At 35.1% G+C, this 26,200-nt stretch overlaps 1 protein-coding gene across 1 annotated transcript in view; it reads left to right on the plus strand.

Annotated features, from left to right (window-relative positions):
• Positions 1 to 25,275, plus strand: part of LOC127795855 (polyphenol oxidase, chloroplastic-like) — a 65,498-nt gene extending 40,223 nt beyond the window's left edge. The window contains exons 2-3 of the mRNA XM_052327785.1: positions 23,053 to 23,927; positions 24,490 to 25,275. Coding sequence (XP_052183745.1) covers positions 23,053 to 23,927; positions 24,490 to 25,133 — 1,519 coding nt within the window. The 3' untranslated portion in view covers positions 25,134 to 25,275. The remainder of the gene's footprint in view (positions 1 to 23,052; positions 23,928 to 24,489) is intronic.
• The last annotated feature ends 925 nt before the right edge of the window (positions 25,276 to 26,200 follow it).

Consider the following 26,200-nt stretch of genomic DNA (forward strand, 5'->3'; position numbering starts at 1 on the left):
TAAATTGTAACCGGTTGGACCTTAAGAGTTAAGACAATCTAATCGGGGCTCTCCATCACGGTAGAAATTGGGGCTTTTTAATTCGTGTGTTGATCGGCTATGGATACATAGGGGTTGCACATTGATTAAAATACTTTAATTTCTATTTAAAACATTTGATGAGATGGGGATGCACAAATATCGTGACCCAAGAATCTATTATGTGAGGCAATCGATATTCAACTGTGCAGACTTGTCATCGTGATGGTATGATTTAACTATGTTCAATTGCCAAGAAACTATTATGTGAGGTATATTGGACTGGGAGCCGAAACAAAATATTTGGGCCGTACATAAGATGTACTGGACAAGCGTTGTCCACTTATTGAATTTATTATTCCAAGAATCTATTATGTGAGGAGTAATAAAATTAATAAGAATCCAAATACCCACTAGAATTCATGCCAATGTGAATTTGCTTTTTCCTTTAAATGGGAGTAAGGAATTTGAAAAACTCAGTGGGAGGTACTGTTTGATTTAAAGACCAAAATCAGATAGTTAAGAAAACAAGATATCTAATAATCTACTTATTTTCTGCAGATATATCAAATGGCTTCACTAAATGCACTTTCTAAATTTGTTGACGCAAACCGGCTAACTGGACCAAATTTCAACGACTGGCTTCTAAATTTGAAATTGATTACAAACTTGGAAAAAATCACATATATCTTGGAAACGCCTATCCCTGAGCCAACTGTTGAACATATTACTCAGGAGGAACAAGATACACTCAATAAGTGGCAAGATGATGATCTTGTTGCTAAGAGTTACATCTTGCTTACTATGAGTCAAGAGTTACAGCGGCAGCATAATAAGATGCCAAATGCGTATTCGATTATTGCTCGTTTACAAGAGTTGTATGGTGAGCGAAGTCGAAGTGCTAGATATGAGATATCTAAATCAATCTTTCGAGCAAAGATGTCTGCTGGAGGATCAGTTGGAGACCATGTTCTCAAAATGATCTCTTGGATGGATAAACTGAATGAATTAGATGCTCCAATGCATCAATATCTTCAAATAGATGCAATTCTTCAGTCTTTGCCAGATTCGTATGGGGGTTTTATTTCAAACTTCTATATGAACAAGATTGAGTGTACCCCGGCGGAACTTATGAATATGCTAATAACGGCCCAGGGTACCATGAAAACAGGCACTGTGATGGCTGTGTCCTCTACTAGAAAGACTAGAAAGGGGAAAGGTAAAAAGAAGGCCACCCAAGCAACTAAAGTGATTGAAAAGAAGAAGGGAAAAACTGTTGCCAAAGGAAAATGTTTCCATTGTGGCAAAGAGGGACATTGGAAAAGGAACTGTAAAGATTACCTTAGTTCCTTGAAGAAGGAAGCGACAGGTATGATGATAGTTCATGAGTATTTTTCCATTGCTTACTCTTCTACTTTATGGATTCTAGATTCTGGAGCAACAACTCATGTTTGTGCATCTATACAGGATCTGGAACAAAGTAGAAGGCTTGCAGATAATGAGATTGTGCTAAAGGTAGCAAATGGGGCAAGAGTTGCAGCCACAGCTATCGGCACTGTATCTTTAATTTTATCACATGAACATAGTTTAATTTTAAACAATTGTTTATGTGTACCTGAAGCTTTTAAGAACATTATTTCTATTCCTGTATTGGTGAAAGAAAATTATGAATTTTCTTTTAAGAATAATGTTTGTGAAATTTATTTTAGAAATAAATTGATTGCTACTGGTAATTTTGTCAATAGTCTTTACATTTTGAATGTGACTGTTGATAATAGTGAGCATCTGCATGTATCAAATAATAATAAGAGACCACGTGATAACCCAAATTCTAAAATTCTGTGGCATTACAGATTGGGTCATATAGGGGATAACAGAATCACTAAGTTGGAGAAAGATGGGCTTTTGGGTCCATTAGGTTCTGAACCATATCCAACTTGTGAATCTTGTATCCTTGGAAAGATAACCAAATTGCCTTTTACTGGGCAAGGTATAAGGGTCACAGAATTGTTAGGACTTATACATTCGGATGTGTGTGGGCCTATTAATGTAATAGCCCGAGGAGGTTATCAATACTTTATAACTTTTACAGATGATATGTCTAGATATGGATATGTTTATCTCATGAGACATAAATCTGAATCTTTTGAAATGTTCAAAGATTTTAAAGCTGAAGTAGAAAATCAAACTGGTAAAAAGATAAAGGCCTTACGATCAGATCGTGGAGGCGAGTATCTTAGTAACGAGTTTGAAGATTTTCTTAAAGTCTCAGGTATTATTTCACAACGGACCCCACCAGGAACGCCTCAACTGAATGGAGTTTCAGAAAGGAGGAATCGGACTTTATTAGATATGGTCCGAAGTATGTTAAGTTGTACAGACTTACCTTTGTTTCTATGGGGACACGCTCTTCTTACTGCAATATATATCTTAAACAGAGTTTCTTCCAAGTCAGTTCCTACAACACCACATGAGATATGGTTTGATAGGAAGCCCAGTCTTAAACATGTTAAGATTTGGGGATGTACAGCTTTTATGAAAAAGCTTAAATCAGAGAAACTTGAGACACGATCTTTAAAGGGTAGTTTCGTGGGTTATCCTAAAGATACCTTAGGATATGAGTTCTATATTCCTGAACTGCAACAAGTAGTTGTAAGCAGGAATGCCATTTTTCTTGAAAAAGAGTTTATTCAAGAAAGAGGCAATGAAAGGAAAATAGAACTTGGTGAAGGGTTCATCGAGCCTGAAACTATGCCACGAGATGTCCAAGTACCAATTGAGGAGCCAGGGTCGAGTGTTGCACGTCCCATTAGAAGAAGTGAGAGGATACCCCATCAACCTGAGAGATATGGTTTTCTAAATGAACAAGAGTTGTTCCTTGTAGGAGACAATGATCACTCAGATGATCCTACCACTTACCAAGAGGCGATATCAGATATCGACTCGAAAAGATGGCTAGAAGCCATGAAATCTGAAATGGATTCCATGTATGAGAACCAAGTCTGGACTCTTGTAGATCCACCAGAAGGTATAGTACCTATTGGATGTAAATGGGTCTTCAAGAAGAAGATAGGTTCAGATGGAAAGGTAGAGACCTATAAAGCAAGACTTGTGGCAAAAGGTTATCGACAAAGATAAGGGATTGACTATGAAGAAACCTTTTCTCCAGTCGTCATGCTTAAATCCATTAGAATTTTACTAGCCATTGCTGCTCATTATGACTATGAGATTTGGCAAATGGATGTGAAAACAGCCTTCTTAAATGGTTATATAGATCAGGAAATCTATATGGAACAACCTAAAGGCTTCACACCTAAAGTTAACGCAGGGAAGGTATGCAAGCTTAAGAGATCCATTTATGGTCTTAAGCAAGCATCCAAAAGTTGGAACATTCGTTTTGATGATGAAGTCAAATCGTTTGGTTTCATACAAAACATTGATGAACCCTGTGTTTATAAAAAGGCTAGTGGGAGTGCAATAGCATTTTTGGTCTTATATGTAGATGATATCTTACTCATTGGGAATGATGTAGGGTTGTTGTCAAAAATAAAGGTCTGGTTGTCAAATAAGTTCTCCATGAAAGATTTGGGAGAAGCAGCTTATATTCTCGGTATACGAATCTATAGAGATAGAACCAAGAGATTGATAGGACTCTCCCAAAATAAGTACATAGAAAGAGTGTTGAAGAGGTTCAACATGGAAGATTCCAAAAGAGGACTGTTGCCCTTTAGACATGGAATCCACCTCTCTCGTGATATGTGCCCCAAGACACAAGAAGAGAGAGAACGCATGTCTAGGATTCCTTATGCTTCAGCAATAGGAAGCCTAATGTATGCAATGCTATGTACTAGGCCTGATATTGCTCATGCTGTAAGTGTTACAAGCAGATATCAGTCTAATCCAGGTGAGCAACACTGGATTGCCGTTAAGAATATCCTTAAATATTTGAAAAGAACTAAGGATTTGATCCTTACTTATGGTGAAGGAGAACTGAAAGTGGAGGGTTACACAGATTCTGATTTTCAATCAGATGTTGATGATAGAAAGTCTATCTCTGGATATGTGTTTACCTGCAACAGAGGAGTATTCAGTTGGAAGAGTTCCAAACAGGATACGACTGCCAATTCTACAACAGAAGTTGAGTATATTGCAGCATCGGATGCTGCAAAGGAAGCAGTCTGGGTCAAAAAGTTTGTGACAGAACTTGGAGTGGTTCCTTCTATAAAGTCTGCCGTCCCCTTGTTTTGCGACAACAATGGAGCCATAGCGCAAGCTAAGGAACCGAGGTCTCACCAGAAGTCCAAACATATTGAAAGACGCTTCCATCTCATTAGAGAGATCATTGGTAGAGGAGATGTCAATGTGCAGAGAATAGATACATCAGAGAATGTAGCAGATCCACTGACTAAGGCCATGAACCAGAAGCAACTAGATTTTCATCTAGATAGGTGGGGTATGAGATACCACACTGAATGGTCTTAGTGCTAGTGGGAGATTGTTAGATATGAGCCCTAAAGACCAGTTCCAGTGACACAAAGGGACTCGATCTTGTAATTCTTTAAATATTATTTAAATGGCAAGTTTATGTTTTTATTTAAATTGCAATATGGTTTAAATTATAAAACATATATCCATTAGTATAATAAGAAGTGGATACCATTCTTAAGTGTTAAGAATACGAGTTACGGATAATCCACAATTTGTTATACTATAAACATGTTCCTGGCCATAGAATTCCTATCATGGATGATAGCAACTCGTAAAGGCCAGCACATTGTCTTCCTCCTTGTTTCAGTATGAGATACTGAAAGATAAGGTTGGTGAGTCTCGTGCCATTCTGTATGAGCTATAGAAGGAAGATAAGTGGGTGCTCGTTACAAGAACGAGTTCACTGAACGGGACTGTTAACATTAAATCACATGGGTTATTTCTCACGGGTCAATGATTTAATGTTAGCTGCGATTTTACAACTAGTCCTTAGACCTGAGATGACATGGATATCTGTGTATTGGTGGATTAGGATATCAACGATATCATGTGGTTGTTCTAATCAAGGATAATCATACGTATCTATGTGCCTGATTCAGTGATACATGAGGTATGTGTGCATTAGACATGGAATCTATCACCTCGAGATTTATGAGGAAGATATCCTATGCGATCCAGTAATCACTTGACGATAAATCCTTGGCCGAGGTAATATGACGATGGAATTTGTTCCATACAGGTTGTGTCATAATTTGTCAAGATTGATTTTGGATTTGGTCATATGACAAGATTAAGAGATTCGACCTACTGACCATGATCTCATATCTTGTCGGGATATAGGATGATAGAAGGACCGTATTGTATGGTAACGTAGTAAAAGGTTCACAATACCCGCTTCACAATAAATTGGGTAATCATGATATATTGCTAGATGTCACTCATGATTTACGAGAATTAATTGTTGATTATTCTTGTTGCCAATTTATTTGTGGACCCAGAAAGTCCCACCCAAAAAGAAATTACTTTCAAAGAGAAAATAAATAAATTAGTAATTTTATAATTACTAATTATAGTGCATTTATTTATTGGATAAATAAGAATAATTAAATAATTATATTATGAATGTAATTATTTAATCATAGATTGGGTTGGGCCTTTTGCTAGTACATTAGGCTTGGCCCAATGGCACTATTGGATTCAAATAAATTCCATAGGATTGGGCTTGGTCCAATTGCATTAAATGGAATGGGCTTGAGAAGCCCAACCCATTTAATGAAGAATAGTTTTTAATTGGAACTATAAATAGCTCCAAACTCTTATTTTCTCTTATAAGTGTCTTCTTGATTCACTTGAATGTAGAGAGAATTTTGGAGAAGTGTTCTTGAATCCAAGAGGTAAGTTAGAAATTTTTGTGAAAAATTTCTTCTACTTATCTTCTCTCTTTGATATTCTTGAATAGAAGTGATTTCGGGTGGACCGACTCGGCATCCTACACTTGGAGGATTATACGGCGGGAAATCTAACGGTGAAATAAGATTTCATCAAAGAGGTATTTTTCGTTTATGCCTTCGTTTTATTAAACCATAATTTCTGAAAAACGGGATACCTCCAAATTAAATTTTAATTTCCGCTGCGCATATGATAAGATCTATGTAACTCAACAGGAACTATTCTTGAAGTCCCCACGAGGTTTCAATTTGGAATTGAAGATTGCCCATAGGAGTGTTGTTCCCGACTAGCGGGCGCTGCATGGGGGACTTCTTCTTCTCGTCCTGTCGCGTATCTCCTCAATCCAGCTATGTGTGCTTCTCCTTGCTCTGAATGCTCAATGCCCCCCAATGCGATGGTATGGTTGCATTTGAGCATCAGGAAGTTCTCAGAACACATTTCGTTGCTAGGGTGATCTATCAAAAATTCTGGTATTGTAGAGTGCACTGGGTGTGGACATTTCGTGACTCATGCCCTGGTATGAGCGCTCCTTCAGGTGGGGTCAGGTAGGCTCACCCAACCGGCTGATCTTGTTCTTCTCGGCATCTTATGCTAAAATTGGCTTTTTGTTGAGTTTCCCACAAACGGCGCCAAATTGTTGTTGCCAAAATACAACAATTAAAATTTGTGAGGTGGGGTTCATTTGAGCTAAGGGTCGGATGAAGTTGGGTTGCCATAAGAGATGTCGCCTCAAGGGAGATGGCCATTAGGATGTTCGCCGCAAGGATTCGCCACAAACCTTCGCCACAAGCTCTTGCCACTAGCTTTTGCCATAAGCTTTCACCACTAGCTTTCGCCACAAGCTTTCACCACTAGCTTTCGCCACTAACTCTTGCCATAAGCTCTTGCCACTAGCTCTCGCCACTAGGTCTTGCCACTAGCTTTCATCACTAGTTTTCGCCACTAGTTTTTCGCTCTCGCCGCAAGGATTTGGCCCTCGCTGCTAGGTTTCGCCGCAAGCTTTACTCCTCGCCGCTAGGTCTCGCTGCACTAATTTAACGCTCGCCGCTAAGTCTCACTGCAAAGATTTGGCCCTGTTGATGCTCAGAAAATGGGTTAGAAGACTCACGGAAATCTTTTCCCGCGAAGACCCTTCGATGCCAAAGTCAATCTCAAATCCCAATGAGTATTCACCAAAATAGTAAAAGTGTTTTCAAAGTGATAAGATTTTATCGAAGTTGGAAGTCCCCATTAATGTCTTGTAGCTGGGTATTTATAGGGCACAATTCTCAATGGTGGCTGGTGTCGACATGTGACGGTTTCTAAATGGGTCAAAGCCAAGCCAGAAAAGAATGGCAGGAGGTGGCCACGAGGCTGGCCCTCGTGGCCAGCCTTGGCTCGTGGCAGGCTGCCGCGAGCCTGCCCTTGCGGCCAAGCTGGCCGCAAGGCTGGCCGCGGCCGTGGCTTGTGGTAGGCTGCCGCGAGCCTGCCCTTGCGACCATCTTGGCTGTAAGGTTGATCGCGGCCTTAGCTTGCGGCTGCCGTGAGCGCCCGCTGGCCGCAAGGCTGGCTCTCGCGGCCAGCTTGCCACATGCACCTCACGGTAGGGTGCTAGCCCTTGCGGCTAGCTTGCCGCAGGCACTTGCTGGCCACGACCACCTTGCGGTAAGGTGTCGCAAGGCTAGCCCTTGCAGCGAGCTTGCCGCGAGCGCTTGCTGGCCGCGAGGCTGGCTCTCGCGGCCAACTTGTTGCGTGCACCTCGCGGCAGAGTGCCGCAAGGCTAACCCTTGCAGCTAGCTTGCTGCAGGCATTTTCCTGGTAGGGCTGGCCCTTGCGGCAAGCCTTCATTTTCAGAAAAAAAGGATTTTTTTTTTCTTTTTCTTTTTTTTTTTCATTTTTGTGGCACAACACTTTCAAATGGAGATAAGTAGCTAAATCCAATCTTGGGTTAAGGTAAGGATAGTGTCCAACGCCAATGATTTTCAAAGAAAGCTGCGCTTTAAATGATTGACATTAATTTAAATTTCAGTATAAATGTGTATTAATTATTGAGAAATCACTAGGTTTTGATTGGAGCGTAAGCCTAACTTAGAGCTTTCATGCCACGCATAGGAGTTACTAGAATTGGAAACGCTATCATACTCAAACCCGGATGATTAATTTAGTTATTTTGTGTATTAATTACAATTGAATTTATGGTAGTTGGCTGCACTCTCACCCTACAATTAAAATACAATAAAAAAACACAGTAAAATTTTTATATATTTTTCTTTGTTTTGGTGAGAGGTTTATACTTATCAATGTACGAGTGTAGTTGTAGTCCAAATTTAAATTTTTTTTTTCTGGATGAGTTCAGGTCATCAACTGAGAGATTTATTTATAGCAAAAGAAAAAAAATGTCACACACACGCACACGCATTTGGACGAATTGGCAACAAGATTTTTTATGAATTTTTAGATAAAAGATACTAGGAAATAAAGCAAGGCAGAAGTTGAAATAAACGCTGAATGTGAGAATATAAAATTGGATAGCACTTGAGTTAAGACAATTTCAGTATCAACCCGTTGATTCTCAAATTTTAGCAGAAAAGATTAGCAACATTAATTTAATTTCAATATGAGGGTTTGTTATTAAATGTAATTAGAGATGATGATAGTTCTACTTTAAGCAATCCCCATACATGATATGCGGGATTCTAATTTAAGCAACTACCATAAATCCAATTGCAATTAATACACAAAACAACTAAATTAATCATCTGGGTTTGGGTATGATAGCGTTTCCAGTTCTAGTAACTCTTATGCGTGGCATGAAATCTCTAAGTTAGACTTACGCTCAAATCCAAACCTAGTGATTTCTCAATAATTAATGCACACTCATACTGAAATTTAAATTAATGTTATTCATTTAAAGCATAACTTTCTTTGGGAATCATAGGCGTTGGACACCGTCCTTACCTTAACCCAATATTGGATTTACCTACTCATCTCTATTTAAAAGTTACTTGACAAGAATTTAAATGGCGTAATTTAAATAATAGAATTTAAATGACAGGAATTAAAATAGCAGAAATTAACTGGCCATTTATGCAGTGGAAAATAAAATTACAGGAATTAAAATTACAAAAATTTAAAGGCATAAATTAATCAGCCATTTAGGCGGTGGATAATAAAGTAACAATAAATGACATAAGAATTCAAGAGAAGAAAGAAAGAAAGCAAGATCACAAGAGAAAACAATAGAGAAAATAAGAGATAACAAAATCAATTCTTAAAGAGAGAATTATAAAAAAAACAACTAATATTTGATTCAAGAATAATAATCATATTTACAAGTGCAACCAAGTGAGCTATTTATAGCCCACAAGATGCAATATAAACCACACAATTTTAATTATTCAACTAGATATAATTATATCTAATGGGCACTCACACACTTAAAGTTAAATGGATTTTAATTATAATAGACACCTGAAGTTAAATGGATTTTAGCTAAAATATACACCTAAAATTAAATGAATTTTAGCTAAAAAAACACACCTAATAAAGCACTCATAAAAAAAATAAAGAAATAAAAATAGATTTCTACAATTGGGTTTTTGGTCTTCATTAAGATAAAAAAAAAAAATGCTGGGGTTTTCTCCAAATGATATTTTCCATTGGATTACTCAAGTTGGGCCTTAAACATGTGCTGGGTTTTAGGCCTTCAATTTAATGGGCATATGCTGGGCCATTTCTTCATTCCAACTTGCAATTAAATGTGGGCCTTCCTTGAACTTTAATGATTTGGGCATCCAATTTAATGGTTCACGCATGCTTGTAATTCAAATGTTATTATATATTATATATATATGTTATATGTTATATATATATATATGCTTCACGCATGGCATTCAATTTATATATTATATATTATATATTATAGATATATATTATATATTTTTATATATATTGTAAATAACTATTCAATTAAACCAATTTAAAATCAAAATAAAGGTTATAATTATAACAAAATTTTACAAAATTAACCACTAATTAGTAGTTACTTAAATTAGAATCTCGCATATTATGTATGGGGATTGTTTAAATTAGAATTGTCATCATCTCTAATTGCATTTAATAACAAATCTTCATATCTGAAATTAAATTAATGTTGCTAATCTTTTCTGCTAAAAATTTGGGATCAACGAGTTGGTGCTGAAATTGTCTTAACTCAAGTGCTATACAATTTCATATTATTACATTTAACGTTTATTTCAACTTCTGCCTTGCTTTATTTCTTAGTATCTGTTATCTAAAAAATCCATAAAAAATTCTTATTGCCAATTTGTCCAAATGCGTGTGCGTGTGTGTGACATTCTTTTTCTTTTGCCATAAATAAATCTCTCAGTGAACGACCTAAACTCATCCAAAAAATACAAATTTAAATTTGAACTACAACTACACTCGTACATTGATGAGTATAAACCTCTCACCAAAATAAAGAAAAAAAATAAAAAAGTTTTATTGTGTTTTAATTGTAGGGTGAGAGTGCAGCCACCATTGCCAGTTGATAGTCCCTTAGATTTTGTCGAGGAGAGTCATATTACTCTTCCTCAACTTTAGGGACTACAGATGGCTCCTTATGATCACTTTCATGATCAAAGGGGTAGGTCAATTTCAGGGTTAGAAACATTAGAGGAGGAAGTGGCTAGTAGATCAAGAATCACTACTGGTTGCTCCACCTTATTTTGGGTATTACCAATTATAAGAAAATCATCTGAGGTACTAGGTGTGGGATAGTCTTCCAAATTTTCTAATTTACAGGGAAAATTGGATTCATTGAATATAACATCTATACTTATAATTATTTTAACTCCACCTAAACTCTTATCCCTCAACCTATATCCTTTGGTGCCATATTGGTACCCCACAAAACACATTTGATGGATTTAGGATCCAACTTTCCCACTGATTGGTGGGCATAGGCCTTACAACCAAAAACTTTGAGGTAATTAAAATTTAGTTTTCTACATATCCATTTCTCTTCAGGGCACTTTAAATTTAACACAGTGGAAGGGCTACGGTTAATCAAGTGAGCAGCAGTGGAGAGGGCTTCTCCCTAAAAGGTTTTAGGTAGACTAGCTATAAATAAAAGACTCCTAACCTTTTCTAACAAAGTCATGTTCATCCTTTCAGCCACCCCATTCTGTTAGGGTGTGTTTCTCACGGTTTTATGCGTAACAATGCCATGAGAGTCACAAAACTCATCAAAATCTCTATTACAGAATTCTAACCCATTGTCAGTTCTTAGTGTTTTAATCCTTTTGTCAGATTGGTTTTCTACTAAGGTTTTCTATGTTTTAAAATTTTCTAAAGTCTGATCCTTAGTTCTAAGAGGAAACACCCAAACCTTCCTTGTAAAGTCATCCACAATGGATAGAAAATACCTGTTCTTACCAAGAGTAGGCTTTTGAGAGGGACCCCATAAATCAACATGCACATACTCTATAAGCATACCTTCGCCAGGTGAGTTCCTTTGTGGAAACTCATCTTGTGTTGCTTGCTTAGAATGCATGACTCACAAAAGTTCAAGGGGTTTGTAGGCACTAGACCAAGGTAACCTTGGTTTGACAGAGCCTTCAGACCTTTTTGGCTCATGTGACCAAGTCTCAAATGCCAGACATCTATCTTATCAGCTTTAGCCATCCATGCAGTAGAAACATTAACAGAGGACAATGAATAACCATTTAAAATATATAGACCATGCTTTTTAGTATCAATGAGAATTAGATGTTTGTTCTTAAAGATATACATAAACCCATTTTCAGCTTTATATGAATAACCTAATTCATCTAAGGTACCAAGAGATATCAGATTTCTTTTTAATCCAAGCACGTATCTAACATTAGTGAGTATTTTAATTTTATTATCATGCATTTTAAAAGATATGTCACATATGCCTTGAACATAACAAGATTGATTGTTACCCATATAGACAGTTCCTGTTTCTTTGTTACTAAAATTTTGAAACCACTTAATGTTTGGGCACATATGAAATGAATATCCAGAGTCCATTATCCATTCATTATCAATAGTTGAGATAGAAACAGTAACTTCAGCTAGGTTATTAGAGTTACTGGCAGTTAAAGATGCATCCCCCCCTTGTTTTTGTTTCTTTAACAAGTCATAACAATATTTCTTTATGTGACCTTCTTTCCCACAATGATAGCATTTCCATTTAGGCTTTTGTTTACCTTTACCCTTAACTCCAGAACCCATAGTTTGGTTACTATTCCTTGAGTTGTTTTTCTTATAAGAGTTACCTTTAACAAACAAGTTGTTAGAAGATTTCTTAGAAGAGTTCAATTCTAACTCTCTTGCCTTAATTCTAGAAATAACAAGATCTAGACTAGGCACAATACCAGTATATTGCAAAACATGTTTAACCATATTATATTCATCAGACAATGAGTTTAAAAGGATCATAGCCTCATTGGTATCACCAAGGGCTTGATATGTTCCTCTTAACAATAAAGCAAGCTTGGTGAACTCATCTATGTCTTCATCCATAGATTTAGAAACATTCATTTTAAAGTTAAATAACATACCCTTTAAATAAACTAAGTTAGAAGTAGACAAAATAGAGTATAACGATTCAAGCTTGTTCCATAGTTCAATAGGGGTATTCATTCCATCTTCCTTGCGTATAACACTATCAGCAAGATGCAGAAAAATAAGATTGAATGCTTTTTCCCTTACCTCATTAGCTCTTGCGAGCTGTTCTGCTGTCCATTTTCATTCATCGGTTTCAAGTGCAATAAGCACTTTGTGATGAGAGAGTAGGACTCTCATTTTCTTTTTCCAACTACCAAAATTGCTTTTGTCGTCGAATGTACCGATTTCAAATAGAGTTGATGTCATCTTCGCTTTACACGAAGGTACCCTAGGAAACCCTAGACATTAACCACGACTCACTCAACAAAAACAATAGATTGACGATAGACTTTCAGTAAACCCTAGGAACCTAGAAAAACGACACCACAACAGTAAACCCTAATTGAGATAAAACATAAACTCAACGATGGATACTGCAAGTATAAGGGCTCTGATTAGTGGTTAATTTTGTAAAAATTTTGTTATAATTATACCCTTCTTTCGATCTTAAATATGGTTTAAATTAGATATTAATATATATTTTATGGTTATATGTAAATTTAAATTGAAAGATGAATGAAATGAAGTTCTAAAGTAAATAATAATAATATATAAAATTATATATAATACATATATATCATTATATGCATGCATGTAATATATATATAATATAATCTAATATATATATGTGCCATGTGTAATACATATATATAATATATAATTTATTAATAACATTAAATTATTTTTATTTTTTTTTAGGCATGAAGAATTCAAGCCCATGAAGACTTAAAGTCCATGAAGAATTCAAGTCTATGAAGAAATCAAACCCATGGAGAAATCAAGTCCATGAAGAATTCAAATCCATGAAGAAATCAAAAATTAAAGTCCATGAAGAATTCAAGCCCATGAAGAATTAAGGCCCAATTTGAGCAACCCATGGAAAATATTATTTGGAGAAGGCCCAAGGATTATTTTTAATCCTAATGAAGATTAAAAACCAATTTATAGAAATCTATTTTTATTTTTTATGTGAGAGCTTTATTAGGTGTGTTTTTTAGCTAAAATCCATTTAACTATTAGGTGGATATTATAGCTAAAATTCATTTAACTTTATGAGTGCTTTATTAGGTATGTATTTTAGCTAAAATCCATTTAATATTAGGTGTGTATTATAGCTAAAATCCATTTAACTTTAAGTGTGTGAGTGCCCATTAGATATAATTATGTCTAATTGAATAATTGAAATTGTGTGGTTTGTATTGCATCTTGTGGCCTATAAATAGCTCACTTGATTGCATTTGTAAGTGTGATTATTATTCTTAAATAAAAGTTTAGTTGTTTCCTTATAATTCTCTCTTTGAGAATTGTTCTTGTTCTTTCTCATTTTCTTTAGTACTTTCTCTTATAATCTTACTTTTTTCTTTATTCTTTTAAATTCTTATGTCATTTATTATTACTTTATTATTCACCGCCTAAATGGCCGGTTAATTTGTGCCTTTAAATTTCTGCAATTTTAATTCTTGTCATTTAATTATTCACCGCCTAAATGGCCGGTTAGTTTATGCCTTTAAATTTCTGCAATTTTAATTCTTGTCATTTAATTATCCACCGCCTAAATGGCTGGTTAGTTTATGCCTTTAAATTTCTTGTCATTTAAATTCTGTTATTTAAATTACGTCATTTAAATTTATGTCAATTAACTTTCAAATAAAAATGAGTAGTTAAATCTAATCTTGGGTTAAGGCAAGGACAGTGTCCAACGTCAATGATTCCCAAAGAAAGCTGCGCTTTAAATAAGTAACATTAATTTAAATTTCAGTATGAGTGTGTATTAATTATTAAAAAACACTAGGTTTGGATTGGAGCGTAAGCCTAACTTAGAGCTTTCATGCCATGTATGAGAGTTACTAGAACTGGAAACGCTATCATACCCAAATCCGGATGATTAATTTAGTTGTTTTGTATATTAATTGTAATTGAATTTATGGTAGTTGCTTAAATTAGAATCCCGCATATCATGTATGGGGATTGCTTAACCTAGAACTATCATCATCTCTAATTGCATTTAATAACAAATCCTCATATCTGAAATTAAATTAATGTTGCTAATCTTTTATGCTAAAATTTGGGAATCAACGGGTTGGTACTGAAATTGTCTTAACTCAAGCACTATCCAAATTCATATTTTTACGTTTAATGTTTATTTCAATTTTTGCCTTACTTTATTTTCTAGTATCTGTTGTCTAAAAACAAAACCATAAAAAATCTTGTTGTCAATTTGTCCAAATGCGTGTGCGTGTGTGTGACATTCTTTTTCTTTTGCCATAAATAAATCTCTCAGTGGACGACCTGGATTCATCCAGAAAATATAAATATAAATTTGGACTACAACTGCACTCGTACACTGGCGAATATAAACCTCTCACTAAAATAAAAAAAATATAAAAGTTTTATTATGATTTGTTTTTATTGTGTTTTAATTGCAGGGTGAGAGTGCAGTCAGGCTCTGATACCACTGTTGGGAAGAGACAAGGCTATACCGTAACTCAACCCTTTCTAAAGTAAACAAACCGATTTCATACACAAATCATTCGACAGAAACAATCAAAAAACATACACAAAAATGTAAAGCAAATCAAAGCAAAGAACATAAGCAATTTTACCGTGGTTCACCAGTTAATGAGGGCTACGTCCACGTTGAGCTCCAAAGAGAATAGCTCACTGCACTAATTGAAAATGATTACAGCCTCCACAAAACATCATAGTCTCGATACTCTATACAAGAACAAAAAAACCATCCAAAGATTAGAGGTAAAGAAACCCTAGACGCAAGAGAGAAAAATGAACAAACCCTATGCAGAGCTAATTACAATAGAGTATCGAGAAGAAAACAAAACACAATCTGATAACACTATAAGAAAAATCAGTTTTAGTGACGGGTTTTGTGACGGGGATGCTCCCGTCACTAATTTGTGACGGATTTAGTGATGGAAAGCCGTCACTAAAGTGGTTTAGTGACAGTTTGAGTCTCAAATCAGTGACGGGATGGCGTATCTCGTCACAAATCAGCGACGGGATACATTGTCCCGTCACAAAATAGCGACGGGACTGACATGTCCAGTAGCAGAACTGCGACGGGACTGACGACCCGTCGCAGTTCTGCGACGGGACTGACGCCCCATCCCAGAACTGCGACAGGGACTGACTCCCTGTTGCATAACTGCGACGGGACATGTTAGTCCCATCGCAATTCTGCGACGAGACTCACGCCCCATCGCAATCTGCGACGGGACTGTCAGTCCCGTCACAAAATTGTGACAGGGCTGACATGTCCCATCGCAAAACTGCGACGGGACATGTCAGCCCCGTCACAGATTTTACTTTAAAATGCCCCCCTTCTTCCCCACTTCGAACGAGCCCTCTTTACCATTTCACCCCCTCTCTCTCACTCTCTCAGTTCTCTCTTTGCGGTGCTCATCAGTGAAGGTAAGTAATTATTTTGTATTTTTTAGTTTGTTTTAGTTTTAATTATTTTATGTTAGTTTAGTTGTAGTTATTTGTGTTAGTTTAGTTTAATAGTATAATTTGGTTGTGTTAGTTTAGTTGTAGTTATTTTATTTTTGTGTTAGTTTAGTAGTTTATTTTATATTAGTTGTTGAGTTTAATGATTATTTTATATTAATTAGTTTAGTTTTAGTTTAATTGTTTATATTATTTGTAATGTTTAGAAATTAAAATGTGAACTTTATTAATTGTTTATAAATTATTTCTTTAGTTATTTTGTTTTGTAATTGTATTAATAACATTTATTTTTTTATTTTTAATTTAAAACAGATTTTTAATTTAAAATACTGTAATTTTAAATAAAATACGTAAAAAATAAAATACTAAAAGTAAATACAATATTTATGAAAACATATATTTTGTTGCCATAAGATTAAATATAGATATTAAAAATTAAAAAATTCCTATTTAAAACATTAAAAATAGTAAATTTGTAAAATTAGAATATTTAAAATAATGTACGAAATAAATTAGATAAATATTTAAATTCAAATATATAAGAAATACAATATTAAAAATAAAATACTATTAATGAGTAATATAATTTATTGTTATAAAATAAAATAAGTACACTAATGGATTTTAATATTTTTATTTAAAATTTCACATAATTACACTAATGAGTAATATGTTTTATGTAAACGTGGGTAATATTAATATTAATTTTCTTTTTAATGTTAAATTTATTTTATTTTTAATGTGAATGTGGGTAATATTAATTTTTTTTAATATTTTATTTAAAATTTAAAAAAAATTCTTGTTATTTTAATTTTTTTTATTCTTATAATAGAAAATATTAATTTTAATTTTAATTTTAATTTTAATAAATATTAATTTTTTAAAAATATTTTAATTTTAATTTTAATTTTATAAATTTAAAAATTAAAAATATATTTTTTGAAATTAAAAATATATTAATTTCGTAAAAATAAATTATTGATTTAAAATATTAATATTAATTTTAATTTTTTTTTTCAAAATTATTTTTTTTATTTAAAAATATCTGCGAAGGGTTGTTCCGTCACAAATTGGCCGTATTAATTTTATTTTTTTAAATAAAATTATTTATTTAATATTTTTTTTTATTTAATAATATTTGTGACGGGGTACTGCCATCATAGATCTGTGACGAGATACTGTCCATCACAGTGCTCGTCGCAGATTGTTCGTTTTAGTTTTATTATTTTAAATAAAATTATTTATTTAATATTATATTTTTTATTTAAGAATATTTGTGACGGGATAGTACTGTCCGTCACAGATCTGTGACGGATAGTACTACCCCGTCATAGATTTGTGACGGGTGTCCCGTCACAAATCTGTGACGGAATTGCTCTCCCGTCACGTATCCCCTCACCCCGTCACTAAAATTCTATCACGCCCTCTTTTGTGACGGTTCGTTACCCTGTTACTATACCCGTCACAGAAAAATTTTATGACGGATTTTATATTTTTAGTGACGGATTTTTCCGTCACTAAAATTAATTTTTCTTGTACTGTAAGGCATAGGAGGCTGCGATCTCCAAATCTCGAGAAGCCAGCAGAAATAAATGGGCGATTCAACGGCTTGGATGATATTGGTAGAAGATAAAAAGACAACAGGGCGCCAGCACCATGAAACGACAAGGAGGGTTGCCATTTTGGCCCTCCAGCCCATGGATTCTTGAAAGCCCATGGGCGGTTGCCAAAAGGCCATCCACCCCTTGGTCCAATTAGGAACTGTATTGGAGCTTCGCAATAATGCAAACAACGACATTATTATTAGTGTCTTAATAATTAAAATGTCTTAATAAATTATCTATAAAGTCATTTTTAAATGTTTTTTAATCTAAAATTTGTTATAGTGAATACAACGAAAGATGGCTATAGAACTACGAAACTAAATATGTATAACTTGCAATAAACGTTGATAGCAAGCCCAAAAACAACTTGAACAATAGCCAAGAACACTAGCAACACTAGTAAGGAATAGTAGCGATCGAGGCACGTTGGACGTGTTGTCTTGTAGACAGAATTTGCCTTGCATTGATGAATACAACAATCAATTTCGGTCGAACTATAATCATGAACAAATTGGATATGACAGATCTTGTCACACTTACCCTCCGTGACACAAGAACAAGGAAGAGAGAATTCCATTGCTGGATGATCAACAGATGAAGAATGCTCAACATCTGTGTCCATTGCTAAATTAATTAGTTAAATTACAATATAATCAAAACTTGCGTATGTTTGGATCCAAGCACAGGGGTCAAATTCGTCGGTTATTAGACGCAATTAATGCACTCAGCCTTTTCGGAACCATCCACACAACGACCCATCCAATTGTCCCATTAACAGTGGTTGCTGTCAACATCTTCCTCTCTTAATTTTCCATCTTTATTCTCAGTGCGTTTGGGAAAGACTAAGAGACAAATTGCTGAGTCGACACTAATCAACTACACCATCTTATCTAAACATTGTTTCCTCCCCAAATTATTAATTAGATCGAAGAAATATTTATTTTTAATTTTAATTTCTTTAGTTTGAATACTTACTTATTAAATTGAATAATGCTATTGATATACTTTTGTGTACACCTTAAACTATATAAAAGTATACTAATGATAAAAATATCACTCATGAGGCGCATAGAGACGCGTAAGGCGTATGGAGAGACGTAATGTATTTTGACCATAATATCCTTTGTGTAGCCCAAAATATACAAAAATAATATACATATAGCATGATTCATTAAATTTAACTTCATTAAATGTTTAATTGAGGCACCTCTCAATGTTAAATGATTAATAGAGTGTTTATTTTTATGGCAATTATTATTATTCTATTCCGGCCCTTTGTGGTTTGTATCATTTTATACATATTTTTTGTGATTTTTTTTTTAATATTTTGGGTATTTGCAGTTTATTCTTTTAATAAATGTTAATACCTATTGTTTTGTCTAAGGGTATTCTTGTAATTTTCAAAAAAATATCTAGATTAAACATCCATAGGGTTTGCATGTTATCAAATTGGTGATGATGTGGGCCCATTCGAGAAAAAAAAACCTACGATTTCTTGGAGTGATTTACTTTGTAAGTTCCCAACACATGCAGCACGTGGGCTGCCCAGTCTCACACAATTTCTCTTTATGGCTCATTGGTCTGCGGTTTATCTTTTAAAATTTGGATTTTAGATGAAGACTTTTCCGAGTCCAGATCTCTTTTATCTCCTCCTGTCTCTTTAATTGTCTCTCTACTAAAAATAAATCATATTATTAAATTAACTTACATTACCAAATAATGATTATCTTCAAATAACAACCAAAAAAAAAAAAAAGACTTAACCTTCTTCTTTCAATAATCATTCTACAATTAATAATTAACGAGAAGAAGAAATTTTCTACCATTAAGACAAAATTAGTAAAGAACTTAATTACGTAATAGATTTTGAAAGAAGAACGTTAATTTTTTTTATCATTAATTTGGGATAATAATTATTTGATGATGTGTATTAATTTAATAACGTGTCTTATTTTTATTGAGAAGATAACTAAAAAAATAATACAATAAGAACAACAGGACTCAATTTTTTCTTCCATATCATGCCTCGTCTTTGTAAGGAAAATATTATATTTATATATAATTTATATTTATTTTATTTAAAATTACCAGTAGATCTTGTTTATTAATTTTGATCATTGCTGGCTACAATTTAAAACCATTATATATCATTTAGATTTAATTAACATAGGAACATTATCATTTATGATTAAAGCGACAACATTGAGGATGACATTTTGTATTATTATTAAAACAAATCAAATCTAAATGCCGTGCTCACTTGGATATATAACTAAAAAGATCAGATGGGGTTGACATTTTGCACCTCGTTCGCCCGCATACGAAGGAAGGAAGCAAGCGGTGGAACCGCACGGTTCACCGTGTAGGTTTGTATTAATATAAATTTTTAAAAACTAATTATGTATAATTTATCAATATTTAATAATAAATATTTATCATTTAGACATCAACATATATATTTATATTGTATTAATATAAAATTTTAATAAATAAAAATATATAATTTATTAACGGATAAAATTTTATTAGACATCAATATATTTGCATTGTATTAATAATAAAATAATAATTTATAATTTATTAATATATATTATATTAATATTAAATTTAATATTAAATATATGCGCGTCCGACATACGTGCAATCCAAAGGTGATTTTAAATTTTAAAATGTTTAATAGATCTTGAATGGAAAGTTGAAGGGGTTGATAGGCAATCAGGAGACAAAATGGTTAAATTGAGAAAACTGGAGAGGCTAAATATGGTTTTAGCGGGAATATATTTGTATTTCTATCATCCTATGTATGTATATGTCGACGTTTGGAATTGGTCGACGGATATTTGTTAGCGCGCACTTGTATGGTGGATCCGAGAGATGGATAATGAAGTATCCGGTCTATTTTGCCGAGCGGACAGCCCGTCCTTGCAAGATACTCTGAAGCTCAAGTTAATGAGCGAGTCAGCAAAAATATTTGGTGTTCTTCAGTTAGTTATCCAGAGTGCATATCCCTGGCCCTTAAGAGGGCTGGTTGATATATATATTTCAGCCCAAAAACTTTCTTGCCTACTCCGTATGTGTAGAGGCGATGGGATGGAGTAGCCAGCGGGGGTGTCTCTGCAGCGACGAGGTGCTGATAAGACCCTCATTAATGAAGGTGAGATCTTCCATTAATGCGGATGGGATCTGTCATTAACGAGAATGGGATCTGAGAGGGATGTTTGAAAATCCGGATGCGGTTGTAATGATATTGTTGCTAGAAAGCTAGGATGGGACTGGCATGGGCCGAGAGAATAGGCCTAAGGGGTCCAGTCAGGGCACCCCCTAGCTGGCTGGTATGCCACAACACGAGCTTCTTCTGTGATACGAGCTAACAAGCTAAGCTGACAAACTATGAAGGTTGCTAGGAACTTGTCCAGAGTGTAGCTGGGGGCCATTTGAATATGTCGAAGAGTTAGAGGCGTTATCGAGAGCTCGCTTAGCCTCGACGCTTGACCCTGAGCTTTAGTACTATCCGAACTCGCTTTAACGAGCTCAGTTTGATTTATTGGGTCTTGAACGTTTGGGCTGAATCATCATGTTGGGTCCAGCCTACGCAGAGCAGAACGAGAAATACCCGTAACAATATGTATGTATGTATGTATGATAGGTTTATTGGATCATAAATTTCTATTTCTAATTTAAATAGAGTAAAATAAGAGAGTATTAAAATAAAGTTGGAATACTTTTCAAGTTAAGATATAAAATAATTAAAATAAAATTAAAAATATTTTAAAATTTTTATTAAGTTGTTTGTTAAATTTTTTAAAATTCATTAAAATTATATTTTTTTCTTTTTATATGTTTATTAAATATTTATGGTAACTGGGAAAAGGGTATTTAATCAAAATATTTTTATTACTACATTCATTCAAAAATCTATGTTGACAGCAAGAATAAATTTATGATTAAAATAATATTTTATGATTAATATAAATTATTAAAAAACAAAAATAATGTTTTATTTTTTTAAATTTATATTTAAAAATAGATTCTAAAAATACAGAAAGTAGAAATAATTATTGATGGAATTATACTAATTTATAATTAAGAATTGTCAAAATATATTTTTATATTAGATAATAAAATATAAATTAAATAAAATAATTTAAAAAGAATGTGAAAAGGATCTGCGGGGAGATCGCAGGAAGACCGATGAGCAGGGGAAGATCGGAGAAGAAGAAGAAAAAGAAGAATCCCAAATGAGTTTGACCAGAAGATGATGAAGAAAAATAAATCAAAATTCAAACTTCAGAGCGCCATAACACAGGCTGGACGAAGAAGAGGGGAGCAGAAGCTTCAAATGCAATTTGCCACTGTTTAATTGCCAAGCTTTTTGGCAGAGAAAAACATTGAACTTTACAATTATAAGTTTATAACAGAACAAGAACCGAGAAAATTCAATTACTCAAACTGGAAAATTAAAACCCACTTACCAAATAGCCTCTGAAGGAAGATCTAAAGGAAGATCGGTGGCCGGACAGTTTGGTGGCGAGGAAGAAGATGAAAGGCGTGGAAAATCGGTGGCCGGAAGAAGATGAACAGTAACGTGAGGAAGAAGATGAACAGTAACTTTAGAAATAAATGAGTAAAGGCATATGTGTAATTTATAATTATATGTATAAATTTATTAGGGGTGAGATTAGATAAATTTATTTATATAAAATTAAATAATAAATATTATTTTAATATATAATTAGTAGTTTACCTTATGAATTGAATTGAATGGAATCTGTTGATTGAAACAAAAATGTCAACTTGGCTGACTAGTTTTTTTTTTTTTTTTTAAATGTTAAGAAGATAAAAATTTGAGAAGAATTAAACCCAACTCTTTGATGATCATGAGTTTGATGATTCAAATACAACAATAATATATATAATAATATATAACTTGGGTACGGTTAGTTAAAAGATTTAAAAAAAAATTACAAGAAAATATATATAACAAAATGAAGTCCCAAGCAGCGTAGCTTAATCGATTTTCACGTTTCCAACCACTGGAATAGTCGTAGGGTATATGTACCCTAGCACTATATATTAGGTCTAGGTCTCATCTCTCCATGGTGAATCCCTAATCAAACTAAGCCACCATGGCCTCTCTTCCACCGCCAACAACTGCCGCCGCCCGCTCCCCCTCTACGTGTCCATTCTTCAGGAAACCATTGCATATTTCATCAATCGGAACAAACAAGCAATGGTCTAGGGTCTCATGCAGAGGCAAAGATGGCGACCTGAGAACATCGCAGGACAAGTTTGACCGGAGGGATGTGCTTATCGGGTTGGGAGGCCTTTACGGCGCCACCACACTCGCCGCCGACAGGTTAGCCACGGCCGCTCCGCTGACGGCTCCGGATTTGTCCAAATGTGGTGCGGCGGACTTGCCCGCCGGGGCAGAACCGATTAATTGTTGTCCTCCGGTCACCAAAAAGATCGTCGACTTCAAGCCTCCTCCGGCATCCAACACCATGAGAATCAGGCCAGCGGCCCATTTAGTCGACAAGGAATACCTGGCCAAATTCTCCAAAGCTATTAAACTCATGAAGGAGCTTCCTGACGATGATCCACGCAACTTCAAGCAACAAGCCAATATCCATTGCGCTTACTGCGACGGAGCCTACGACCAAATCGGGTTCCCGGATTTGGAGATCCAAGTCCACAACTCCTGGTTCTTCTTTCCCTGGCACAGATACTATCTCCACTTCTTCGAGAAGATTCTGGGAAAATTGATCGACGACCCGAATTTCGCCATGCCGTTTTGGAACTGGGATTCTCCCGCCGGCATGAGAATGCCAGCGATCTACGCGGACTCCAGCTCGCCACTCTACGACAGCCTCCGCGACGCCAACCACCAGCCGCCGACGGTGGTGGACCTCGACTTCGACGGCACCGATTCGAATACCGCCGATAAGCAGCAGATTTCGAGTAACCTGACTATCATGTACAGACAGGTGGTTTCCAGTGCCCGGACAGCGAAGCTGTTTCTCGGCAGCCCATACCGCGCTGGCGACGAGCCCAATCCTGGAGCCGGGTCGTTCGAAAATATTCCTCATGGCCCGGTTCATCTTTGGTGCGGCGACCGAACCCAGCCTAATGTAGAGGACATGGGCAACTTCTACTCCGCCGGAAGAGACCCAATATTCTTTGCTCATCACTCCAATATTGATCGGATGTGGACAATATGGAATGGCTTGGGAGGTAAGGACATACATTCATACATGCATACATACATACATATATATATATATATTATTTAGAATAAAAGGACCCACCAAGAGGGCTACATGCACTAAGACCAATTCAGAATCCAAATTTCAGGGAACTAAAATACAATATATATAACATCCAACATGATGAAATGCCTAAAGAGTACTGTAATAGAGAAAAAAAAAAACAAAATACAAATTACGGTGCAACCTCGCATAATAATCTTGAGTTCAATTCTTGATTATATATATATATATATTGTATGTTTATTTTGTTTAGAGTGTGTGCCCTGCCCGCATCCAAGTAAATATCTAAGTAAGAGTGTGACCTAGCTAGCTAGGGTTGTGAAAATTGAGATGCTTAATGTTGTAGAAAGCCAATGATCCTTGCGTTGAGATGGACATAGACAGTGAAGCCAAAACAAGTTAAATTTGGTGTGCCTTATTTATCTAGTTTATCACTTGTACTACTACATATCTCTGTAAATAGATTTATTGGGCAACCATATATACGATATTCATTGTTTTGATCAATTCCATATTTCCTGTGACAGGAAAACGCAACAACTTCACCGATTCAGACTGGTTAAACACACAGTTCCTGTTCTACGACGAGAACGCTCAGCTCGTCCGAGTGGCGGTGAAGGACTGTCTCGACTACAAGAAGCTCGGGTACGCATACCAAGACGTTGAAATTCCATGGCTGAAGTCTCAGCCAACCCCTAAGGTCTCGAAGCTTTCGAGGAAGACCAAGAAAGCGAGCGTGGCAATGGCCGCCGAAACCTCCATCTCCACCGCCGCCGACTTCCCCAAAACGCTCGACAAGCCGCTGAGAGTGATGGTGAAGAGGCCGAAGAAGTCAAGGAGCAAGAAGCAGAAAGACGAAGAAGAGGAGATCCTGGTGATAGAAGGGATAGAGCTGGATCGAGACGGGTTCGTGAAGTTCGACGTCTTCATCAACGACGAAGACGAGCCGGTGATCCGGCCCGAGAACACCGAGTTTGCCGGCAGCTTCGTGAACGTGCCGCATAAGCATGGAAAAGATAGGAAGAAGATAAAGACTCAGCTTGTTCTGGGCATAAGCGAGCTGCTGGAGGATCTGGGAGCCGATGACGATGACAGCGTGCTGGTTTCGCTGGTTCCGAGAGCAGGGTGCTCCAACGTCACCATTGGAGGTGTGAAGATCGAGTTCGATTAGCTGCTAGGTAGATTAATTGGTAAAGGAAGAATGCATTGTGGTGTTACTCTTTGAGTTTGAAATTTCGTATTTGAGTGATGACCAAAAGGTAGTTCAGCAAATAAATAAAGAATGATCTTGAAAAATGAAAAAAAATTTGTCACCCTCGTATTTATGATTATGTTAAAAATTAAAATTTATCTGCTAAATTTTTTAATTTACCTCTCATATTAAAGTCAAGGAGCCAAATAACAGGGGCCGATGATGCGTTAACCCAAAAAGATCGAGTTCGATTAACAGTGAAGTAATTCGCCCACAGATTTTGAATATATGATATATCCCAAAAATAACGGGGACTTGTCCCTACCATTAGGAGACTCGTCCTTGTCCTTGTTGAAGTGATGGGCTTATTATTATAACTTGTGGCATATAAGACTTTAATGCAATTATTATAAGTGAGATCCATGTCACACCAATAATTAATTTGCTTATTGGGACTGGTGATGAGAAGTTGGAATTTTGCCTCTTGTTTGGTGTGGTGGAGTGGGTATGCTGTTTCAATTATTTATGAGAGTTAAATGTTCATATAGAGGATGAATTTGTTAATTTTTTAACTTAATTTATAATTTACCTAATTTACAAATTTATGCATTATATAATACGTCGAATCTATTTTCATATTTTCCTTCAGATTCTTCTTTCAGATAATTTCACATTTTTTTAAAATTATTTTATTTAATTTTATATTTTATTATTTAATATAAAAATATATTTTGACAATTTTTAATTATCTAAGTAGAATTATTGTAATTTCATCAATAATTATTTCTATTATTTGAGTCTTTTTAGAATCTATTTTTGAATATAAATTTAGAAAATAAAATATTATTTTTAATTTTTATTTTTTGACAATTCACATTAATCATAAAATACTATTTAAATCATAAATTTGTTATTGATGTTAACATACAGTTTTGAATGAATTTGGTAATAGGGATATTGTTACGGGTATTTTTTGAATTGACTTGGACTACTGCCTGGACTGCCTTGGGCTGAGAATAAGTTTAAAGATTGAGCCCAACCTCTCA

This window comes from Diospyros lotus, chromosome 2, assembly GCF_014633365.1.
Source record: "Diospyros lotus cultivar Yz01 chromosome 2, ASM1463336v1, whole genome shotgun sequence".
Classification (NCBI taxonomy): domain Eukaryota; kingdom Viridiplantae; phylum Streptophyta; class Magnoliopsida; order Ericales; family Ebenaceae; genus Diospyros; species Diospyros lotus.